The following is an 11,044-nucleotide window of genomic DNA, read 5'->3' as shown; positions in this document are numbered from 1 at the left end:
GATAATGAGCGATGAATTTTTGGCTACCTTTTGACAAATTATGAACAGCTGAAAGTGTTTAAATATCGAACTTTATTAACTCAATTAAAAATCCATATTTCCTTTCTATTCCTTTTCCTGTAAATAAGTATCATTCTGTATCCATTTTTGTTTTGTTTTTTCTTGCTCTTAAAAGTTTTTTAGTCAGAAAACAATGATACAGCTTCCTAAAGCTATTCTCTTGACAAATTAAATTTTGCATGTTGAAATGAAAAATTTTTATCCATATCTCTCTTTGTGATCACATTTCCAATTTATATCTTGAATTGCTATTCCAGAGCTGGCCCTGAAATCTTGAAGATACAGTATAATAATAATACAGTAATAAAAATATTCAATATCAGGGGCGGATTTAGAGGGGGGCTAAACAGGCTTTAGCCCTCCCCTAAAATTTCATAGCCATTTCTTTTTAACTGTTTTTTGAAGGTCCAAATTAAAATATTGTTTAATGTTTTCTTAACACACATCATATTTATGGGCTAAACATTTTACAATAGTTGTTTTTCAGTGATAAAATAAAATGAAATATGTTTTTTAACCGATCAGCGGACAAAAAACGTAGCTAAGAAAACTGCTTTTGCCTTGCCTTCATGCTCAAATCTCGAAGCAAAGGCCGTTGTGAAGCGGTCTCAACGTTGTATAATACACTAAACTTTTCGTGTCGCACAGGTTTGTTATTGTCTAGTCTTTCCTTGATTGTTTGCGGTCAGAGGTATTTGAATGTTTGTAAATAAACTAATAATAAACTACAATTTATGATAATGATGATGAAGATGATGATGAAAATAATAATAATACAGTAATAAAAATATTCAGTACAGTAACTGTGACCCTTTTACAAACCAAAGAATCAAAGTGCTTGCATTATAAAACTCCTGCTCAAAGAATCTAAAATCTACAAAATGCCATTCTTGGCTCTGTAGGAAGTTCATACTCCTGAATTAAAAGTGGCAAACACGACAAATCATCAAAGTACACAAGTACTGTAAAAAGCAGAGCATGTGATTTGAACCCTCGGACCTCACTGAGGTGCAAGGGGTGGACCACAGAGTAAGTGTACCAATGTGTGTGAATGCTTTTCCTTGAATAGCCCTCATAATTGAGAGTTATGTGATAAGGAACATGGTATCCGTACGTGTCTGTTGCATGTTGTAGTTAAGTTGGGTAGTGTTGAACTGCAGCTGCCGTGGGTTCTGTGGGCCCTGCCCAAATGTTTCCAAGTTCAATGAGGACAAATAAAGTTTAAATATCATCATTTTGCAAATGCAGACAAAAACACCCCTTTTTTACATAAATGTTGATTTAATGTACAGTAGATGCTATAATTGCGGGGCAAAGTGAGATGATAATCCCGGTGATAAAGAGTACAAAACTTGAGACAGTTGCCCACAAAACCCAGCCCAAAACTGGGTATCGGTATTTTCCACCTAAAACATTGTTTGGGTGTAACATTTTTGGATGTTTAACTAAACATGCTAAGCACGTTAATGTGCAAGTTTGCGAAAAAACCATTCTTTAAATGCATTTTTTGGCCACATACACGTGTCCTTGAGAAAGTCTTTGAGGTCAAGTTCAGTTATCCTCCCGGGAGTTGAGAAGCCAACCAGCTACTTCTGTATCAATCACTCCATCATTAGTTTGTGGTACATGTAATGAACCGGGAGCTATTAATAAATTAAAGTAGCTTACAAGAAACTCATTGTTCTTGTTGCAGGAAGTGATCATTACTTTTTTAACCACTGGACCGGGATTGATCATAATTCAGGAGGCATACTTTGGAATTATGCCACATACTCTTAAATAACTTGAATCACCTTGCTTTCATTCTTCATATTTTGGCTAAGAAACCAACATCAATTGCAAGAATGTTACATAATATTTTCTTCATCAAGGTGGGAAAGCTGTAAAACTATTGTTTAGCTGCCTTTTCAAACTGAGCTTTAATATGTGAGTTAAATCTTATCTAGATGGTATATGGCATCGGGGGGGGGGGGGGGGTTCTCAGACGAATAACTGGGGATAAACTCTTAAAAACAAAGGAAAAAAGTAGGGAAGAAAATATGAGCGAACGAAAAAGATGAAGAAAATAGCTAAAAAGTTGAATCACTTTTAAGTAAAACAATAATAAAATTAGTTATTAATAAGACAGATTGAATGCAATTTAATTTTTACCGATTTACAGACCTTTTATTACAAAAACCTATGATTTATCTACAAATAGATACTGTATTATTTTTGCAGCAAGAGGGAACACTGAAAAAAACTTCTTCTTTATTGTATACACAAAAAACAAACCAATGGTATACAATAGAAGCCAAGAAATACAGTAGACAAGCCTAATCGAGCTTGGATTCCTTTACTTTCTTAACTATCCCCTCAGCCCCAATAAATAAAATAAATAAAAAACTGATTTAAAATATCTCAATGTATATGGATGAGTATGTCAGGGTCAGAGAATCGATGGCCTTATGTATTTATGTGCTTCTGTCTTTTTTAAAACTCAATTCTCCTTGCAATTAGATGGTTAAAATTTACTACATTTATACGGACTGCTGAGATTGACTTTATGGATATCAATATTATTCTTATTCTAATGTTTTTGTTCACAATTTTGAAATACTGTAATGCAATTAAAAATAACCCTATTAATTTATTTATCATGTGAGAATAACAAAGGAAAAAAATTATATTACTTGTCTTTCTATCTAGTTCAGAAGTTATGCCAATTATTGATTTTTGTCGGAAATCCAAGATTGCTACAAAAAAAAAAAAAAAGATTGCTAAAAAAAAAAAAAAAAAAAAAAAAAAAAACCGAACCCATGAGAAAATACCTTATATTCTATATGTAGTGAGAATATCAAAATCTGACACCATGAGAATTCAAAAAGTGCAAGTTAAGAAAGTGTATGCCTGTGGTGTCTGGGAACCCATTTTTTCTCCACTACAATTGCTTAGTTGTGAAAGGACTTAATAGCAAAAAAAGCATATCAAAGCAACACTTCAGATATTTACCCTTTTTGATAGATTCGTGTGCCAATGAGGATTGTTAGCATCAGGATGAGCAGGAAACTTAGCGTTGATGCAGAAATAACGATAAACAAAGGGAAATCGTTGTCTTTTTCTTCAAGTACATACTTCAATACAACAGTTGATGGACCTATTAAAGAAAGATATCATTTTAAAAAATAACACTTTTGAAGCAATGGCACTTATCCAAGTGATGATTCAGACTACAGTAGCATACAGACGTTATACATACACAATACAGAACTCATTTGGCGAAGGTAAATATTCATGAAATACGGTTAAGTCAATTAAAGCCAAGTTCTGGAGGGAAATTTGTTTTTATATGTTATCCAACTGATTTTTCTAAGTCACAAAAAGCATATTTGACAAAAAACTAGGGAGCGGTTAATGAGATACAGATTTTTGAATATTTAAAAACTGGAGGGAAAAAAGGTGGTTACGCCCCCTACTTTCCCCACAGTTGTTAAATGCCGTATTAAAAAAAATGATTTTTGTCAAATATGCTTTTTTGTGTCTTAAAAAATCAGTTGCAAAGTACAACATATCCAATTGATCTTTCTCTCCAGAGCATGGCTTTGAAGTTTCAACATTTTTTTACTGGTACGGTAGTCTCTACAACAAAGTTCATATTTATGAATTCTAACAATGAGTTTTTTTTTTGCACTTTTATGTACAAAATACAGGTACTATAATAACACAAATAAAGAAATCTGTCTGTGACACAAATTTTATGTCAATAATAAGCTTTAAGTATTGTGCATGATCTAGGCTAGGGACATAATTACAGAAAGTGAAACTTGTTCTGCGATTCGTCTGATTGGACAATGTGGAATGAGTAACTTAGTGAAGTTCTACTTTACGTACTTTGATCTATTAAACAAAGTCAGCTAACACGTCATCGTCATGGTGAAATACTGAACTTTTTTATACATTCCCTGCATGCACACTTCGGTAGTTTTACATGAATACAAATCTACTTATAGAATCTACAGCTGTCAATTGCCTCTTCAAAAAAACAAATATTTGCAGTATTAGGTGATGTCCACACTTCAGATAATCCAGATGGGTACAAGTTAACTCAGGGGCGTACTGTAGGGTGGTTTCGGCCTGGTGGGGGTCCCTATTTGCTTCCATGGGGGCAGGGGATGTGTTTTGAACCCCAGTCTACGCCCATGCAACCCTCCTTATTTTTTGCTACTGCTGTGTTGTCAGGATGAGACATGGGTTATTTATGATATCACTACAGATTATAAGAGTCTAAAAACAACCATTGCCAAGTTAAAGCTGGTTTAGCTTGGTTGGCAGAGTATCAGAATGATTCTCTGAACATTGCTAAGTTCAATTCTAACAGCAGCCTATTTTCTTTGCAACCTACTTTTTGGCCATTTTACGATTATCTATCTCAATGTAATTTGTAAGTTTTATCAGATGTTTGCATTGATTCAGTCACTCAAATCAGAGACATGACATAAAATTATAAGGTATGCAATAACGTAGGGTGTGTTCGGGAAAAAGTTTTTTACATAGGATTATACCGGTATTGTATTTGCGGGTGGTCTACCGGTTTGTGCAGAACTCGGCTTTCAAAACCACCATTAACCTCGGACTAAAACCTAAGGTATTATGCAAATGATAAGGTTCTATCAAGTTGCCCTGGACCCTTACATCACCTAGCTGTGTCACCCCACGCCTTAATCAAGAAACAGACTTTGGTGTTGGTACACTGCATTAACGTATTGTCTCAAAATCAAGTAATGAAATTTAACCGAAGAAGCTACAACAATAATAAAGCATACATTGTAAACTCCTAATAAATTGCAGATGTGCATTTTGGGCATATACTGTATAGCATGAATAAACTTTCATTCGTTTGATGATTGTAGTATAAATACTGAATATTATTACCAATGTTAAACGAATAAGCAATGGTTCCATGATCATGTATGCATGTGGCGGATGTACTCTATGTAATAAGGTAACAATTTGGATTCTATACGCTAGCCCTCAGTTGAAATAATTTATTTTATCAACCTCTTTAGTTTTGTTTTTGGAAATAAACTGTAAAAGAAGCAGGAACCATAACAGACTACTTCAGGTGCATGTTGAAATCAAAGGGGATTAGGTGATAAAAAATGCTCCCTGCTGCTAATGCATGCTACTTTTGCTCCTCCAAAACACTCTGCAATTTGCAGCGTTGGATTATAAGTGGATATCAGCAGGCGGTCCGCGTTTAAAACCCCGTTCGGGTGAGAACAGGAGATGACCGTTTCCGGATTTATCTATAAAACACTCGCTCGAACGCACCCATATTCAACGTCATGGATCACTGACCCGTTGCAGTGTTTTACCATGGAGGTACAGTATATTATCATCTAATACCTTGATGGTTTGACAATGATGAGGAGTGAATAATCAATTTTCTAAAATTTTCTTTGCAGCTGACAAATTGTTTATTCAAAAACTTCACTGACAGCTCATATAATTAACTTTATGTGACACTACACACGCTGAAGAATAGAACTGTGGGACATGACAGAAAATGTCATACTAGGGAACTTTATGATCTATATTTATGATGTAATCGTCTGGAAGTCAGTCCCAATGGAGTAGACTAATACTATGCCCTTATATATGAATATGAAACATTTAAAAAAAATGACTTTCGTAAGGTCAGACAAATATATAATGATGACTATGTTGCACTTGCTAAACATACAGTATTCTAGATGTTTTTAAAGATATTCTTTCTGTATTGTTGTTTTGATACCTGGTCATTGAAGTTCAGCTTACGTTTAATGAGCTTTTTAGATTTTATGTTTGATGCTATATTTTAAAGAGAGTATGTTCCAAGAATAAAAAGACCCAACAAACCCGTAACTGTTGTCTCGTAAAATCTCTTGACAATTAGATCAAAGATATCTTGCCTGCCTGACGATAATAATGTTGCTTGTTGAAAGGATATGAAGTCTATGTTTCATAGAACGAAACCAATAATTACTCAACAGTTGTCCTGTCTAATCTCTTGGTGATTTGGGATTTGTAAAGGATTTTAATTCATTTAGATGGATGTCTACGTGTGGGACCCCTCTGGAAATATATCCTGTGATATAATATTTAGTTATCCAAGATATCATCAACATATGATTCTATGTATTTTTTCTAAATATTTTTTGTCTATTCATGTTTATATTATGAAATTGAATATAGCAAAGCAAGACAATACAATCTACAGGTATACAGTATTTTACTAGAATAATCTACTATTGAAGTAGGATACAGAAGGAGCTCATTTGATAAACTGACAAAAAAAAAATGAATAAGCTACTTCTTATCATTCCCTTTATCAATTAACTTCTATAATTTTCTTATGTCTCTTTTTACAGAGAATTTGTTATGTATTTTATTGTACTGTAGGGCAAACTTTTAAAATACCATATTGCCCTATTGGCTTTTTTTTTTTGCAACTTAAAAGTGCTAGTTTGTACAACACAATATTAAATTTACTTGTTAGAGTTTGTTAGTTATAGTATCATTTTCTTCTTATTTCATTCTATTATATTTCACCAAATCACTTATAATCTTGCTAAAAACGATAATTCTATCTACAGTTATGTACACGATAAATTAAGTATGTTAAAAAATAATGACAGGAATCAACTAATTTTACATTACGATATTAAACAGCTTCTTTTTTTTCTCCACCTACACACTGTACACTTATGCATGACATGCACACGTAAAGATGTATTAACGTCTTAATCTCTGTCTACATTATTATTTTTCTGACAAATACAGTACCTGTGACTTGCCCATATAAGGATGCAATACAACATCATCACCCATATATGGACTAATCGCTGATATTTTTTACAGTGTATGTGACGATAGTGTCCATTCTTCAATGGAATACAGTGTAATAGAAGGAAAATATGTATATTGCATTTAACATCTTTATATACAGTATAGATTCTAGACGGAATTATTTGTATTTGTTGAGGGCCCAATAAAGTCAGCATTCCTGTTAGGGGTAACCTTGTGAAATATTGTTGAATAAATAATAAATAAATCGAATGCAGCATACAGCATTTTACAAAATCAGAAAAAAAAAAAAAAAAAAAAAAATCATTAATTTGCTGAGCATAAAAACTTAGGCTAAATGTGTAAAGCATTCACAAATGTATTTGAATATTTCAATGTACCACCTCATCAGCTGAGAAAAAATAAGGCTGAAGAATTTCTAAAATAGGTGCTACTAAACAGAGTCAGTGACGGATTCTAGTGGGTCCTCAATCGGCCCGGGCTTTTCTGAAATTATCAAAAAAATATTTTTAAAAAAATGAAAATTATATTCAACTTTAAGTCTGAGAGTGCTATTTCAAACAACCATGGGATCATAAACAGCTTACATCAGACCTAACGATGGTGGGTCTATAGGGGGTTCAGACCTTCCATCTGTGAAAGTTCCCCCCCGGGCCTCCTCCACTTTCAATTTCTGGATCTGCCACTCAGAGTTACGTAATAATTTAATCAGGTGAAGTAAGGAATGTACAGGGCGCAGAAGAGACTTCTCTGATTAGAATGTTATATCAAGTTGATCCTTACGACCAAGTGTTGGTTTGACGCTAGCAATTTAACACTTTGATAAATCTGGACTGGCTGGAAATTCTACTTTTATAAATATTGAGTTTGTGTAATGATTTAACTTGATATAGACTAGCTTTCATTAGGTCCATCAAAACAGATTTATGATTTACTACAGAACACTTTCTTATTTACAAGTTTTCAGACTTGTGCTTATGTCACAAATATATATCATCATGTTTACTTTATAGATAATGAAGATATAATGTTTATGAACAACTGTTATATAGTACAGTGACAACAGATGTTCAGGATATATCAAAGTTATTAATTATCTATTTAGGTGAAGGAGAATGGAAAGAAATTCACGTTAAGAGAAGGTTGAGAGATGGAATTGTCATCATCAATTAAAAATATTATAACCTTAGTATTCAATTTTATGAGTTTAATTAATCTCTTCTTAATGAACTGTTTTGATCATAAACAATCAACAACATGCTATAGTGGTTTAGAGTAGTGGCTTGTGAACCATGATGTCGAAGGTTCAATCCCTCTCTGCATTTTGCTTGTGTCCTTAGTCTCTGCATTTTGCTTGTGTCCTTAGTCAAAGCGCTTTACATACGGTTGCCTCTCTCTCCCCACCAGGTGTACAAAAGGGTACACAACCATGCGCTGATAGATCTGCTTTATGGAATTCTCCCCAGAGACCTGAGTATGTGTCCCATATGTGCTTCATCCAATGACTGGGGGTAATAATAAGTCAGTCATTATATTATAAGACAGTTGAGAAATTAATTAATTAATTTATTTATTGAACAATCTTTTGTAGAGGGTGACTCTAACAGCAATGCTGACTTGAAGAGGCCTTCATCTTTCAACCAATTCAAATACAGAAATACAAATATAAAAACTACAATGCAATAAAATATGAGAAATTTTTTAAATATTCCATAGAAAAAACCATTATCAATCAGTACTGTAGGCCTAAATGCAAGTTTCCAGTATTTCCTGTTTGTGAGGAGTTAAATTTGGTTAAATTATGAAATTTCATACCATTTATCTACTCAACATCTAATGTAGCGATACAATCATAACAATTGATATTCAATATATGATTATAAGTAGAACTGTTCTACATGCGAGCAATGTGATACATCTTACGTGATCATTATTGGAACAGGTAAGCACGGAGCAAATTCATTAAATATGTGATTAGTGTCTTACTGGGCCAGAAAGTGCTCTATAAATCTATGTTAATATATAACCATCATTTCGGATATGTACTGTACCATACACTTAAGGCTATTTACAGAGCATGACAAAAGCATGCGACAGCAGCAGAAAGAATAGAACCTCTTATATACTTTATGATGATCTACACTGAACGTGACATGACTATGGAACTAAAGTGATGTTGCTTTCAGTATAGAAATAGTTCATTGCTAAAAACTGTTGTGACAAACAATATTTGACATATTAGTGATGCTGGCCATCCTTTATAGACTGCAGAGCAAACGAGTATGACAACCATTGTCGCACTCTGCGTAAGCCAGGCTATTTCATTCTACTGCACATGCTCAGTGTGTGAATACTGACGTGCTAAACTCCACGCAGGCTTCATAGGCCTACAGAAGATATCAGATCCATACATAAAAAAAACCTTAAGTTTTGTCAAAAGTTCTTATAAATGGTTATTCCTATCTAAGCAGAGGTGAATATTGAGTATAAATAAATAAATTAGTTGAGGCATTCATATTTTGAAGATAATATTTTTATTATTCATGTTTTAGTTCATAGCCAAAATTGAAAATGTTGGCTAAAGATTGCATTCAATTTTTTAGTTGATAAATAAAATAAAAAGATAAACCCAGAACAGCAAGGTTGTCAATATTTAAGTAAAAGAAGAATGCGAGCTCGGTGGTAGAATGATTAAGACACCAGGCTAGCTATCTGGAGGTTGTGGGTTTGATTCCCACCCGAATCACTTGCGAGATATTTTTTCGCAAGTATTTGGGAATGTACTGAGCAATCAGACACATACGGTAGGGCAAACATCGTTAGTATTATTTCTCCTGTTGTTGGGATTGGATTCATCACAAACCACCAAGCACAAGCTAGGTGGTTGAGTGGTTAAGAAACCAGGTATTTATCTGGAGGACGTGGGTTCGATTTCCACCTGAACCACTTGCAAGATTTTTTTCCAAGTATTTTGGAACATACTGAGCATTGAGTACAATAATATGTCAGGTAGGGCAAAAATCTTTTGTACAATGTCCTACTGTAAATGGAGGTTGTGGTAACAGTATCAGAATTGGAAAATGTATAGTAAATTGCAAAATTAAGATTCTAATAATAATAATCTGAAAGTTGGTGAAAAATATGAGGAGGCATTACAATGTTCCATTAGTTGAGTAGATAAGAGCACCATGGGGGATGACCGTGTAGTAACGTTTCAATGTCAACAAAGCGCTAGAGAAATTGAATACTTAAACAGCAGGCTATTAGATGCAATATACGGTAATGTACTTGATTTAAGCAAAGATGCAATTCCAATATCCAATGTAGTTATCTTTAATAAAAAACAGGATTTAATAATGATTGAGTTTCATCGTAAGTAGCAACTTATCAGAAAAACGGATTATATATTATATAAAAAACGTGACAAATTTGGAAGTTTAATGCAAGTGAATGAGATTAGAACAATTATTGATATAAAGTGTTGCAGTGAGGCAGAAGAAGATGATGGATCATATAAAGGAAGGTGAAAAATATGATAAATATAACAATCATTCTAGAAATGTAATTGAATTTGAATGAATAATGGAAGAGAAGCCAAGAAGAGAGTGATGATGATGACATTCAGGTCAGATTGAAGATGGTACAGTCACAGATCCTATGCAGTGTACAGCACTGTTGAGGCAGGTGGAAGAGTGTTAAAATCTAAAAGAGAAATATGACTAAAGGCAGAATACTGGTATTTAAAATAATCACAACATGCTGGACACCTGGCAGTGAGTGTATATACTGTCTCTTATACACATCTAGATGTGTATAAGAGACAGGTGTCTCACTGGGCCAGAAAGTGCTCTATAAATCTATGTTAATATATAACCATCATTTCGGATATGTACTGTACCATACACTTAAGGCTATTTACAGAGCATGACAAAAGCATGCGACAGCAGCAGAAAGAATAGAACCTCTTATATACTTTATGATGATCTACACTGAACGTGACATGACTATGGAACTAAGTGATGTTGCTTTCAGTATAGAAATAGTTCATTGCTAAAAACTGTTGTGACAAACAATATTTGACATATTAGTGATGCTGGCCATCCTTTATAGACCGCAGAGCAAACGAGTATGACAACCATTGTCGCACTCTGCGTAACCC

The 11,044-nt window shown here is 33.7% G+C and overlaps 1 protein-coding gene across 3 annotated transcripts in view; it reads right to left on the bottom strand.

Moving 5' to 3' along the window:
• LOC117113188 (protein draper-like) overlaps positions 1–11,044 on the bottom strand; it is a 47,676-nt gene that overhangs the window by 9,631 nt on the left and 27,001 nt on the right. For all 3 annotated transcript variants that reach the window (XM_033256475.1, XM_033256473.1, XM_033256474.1), the window contains exon 6: positions 3,052–3,196. In XM_033256475.1, the coding sequence (XP_033112366.1) occupies positions 3,052–3,196 (145 nt within the window). The remainder of the gene's footprint in view (positions 1–3,051; positions 3,197–11,044) is intronic.

This window comes from Anneissia japonica, unplaced genomic scaffold (genome assembly GCF_011630105.1).
Source record: "Anneissia japonica isolate Jap-2015-1 unplaced genomic scaffold, ASM1163010v1 scaffold93_len1081246_cov171, whole genome shotgun sequence".
NCBI lineage: Eukaryota > Metazoa > Echinodermata > Crinoidea > Comatulida > Comatulidae > Anneissia > Anneissia japonica.
Note: the sequence above shows the minus strand (reverse complement) of the source record. Positions and strands in the feature narration are given on the sequence as shown.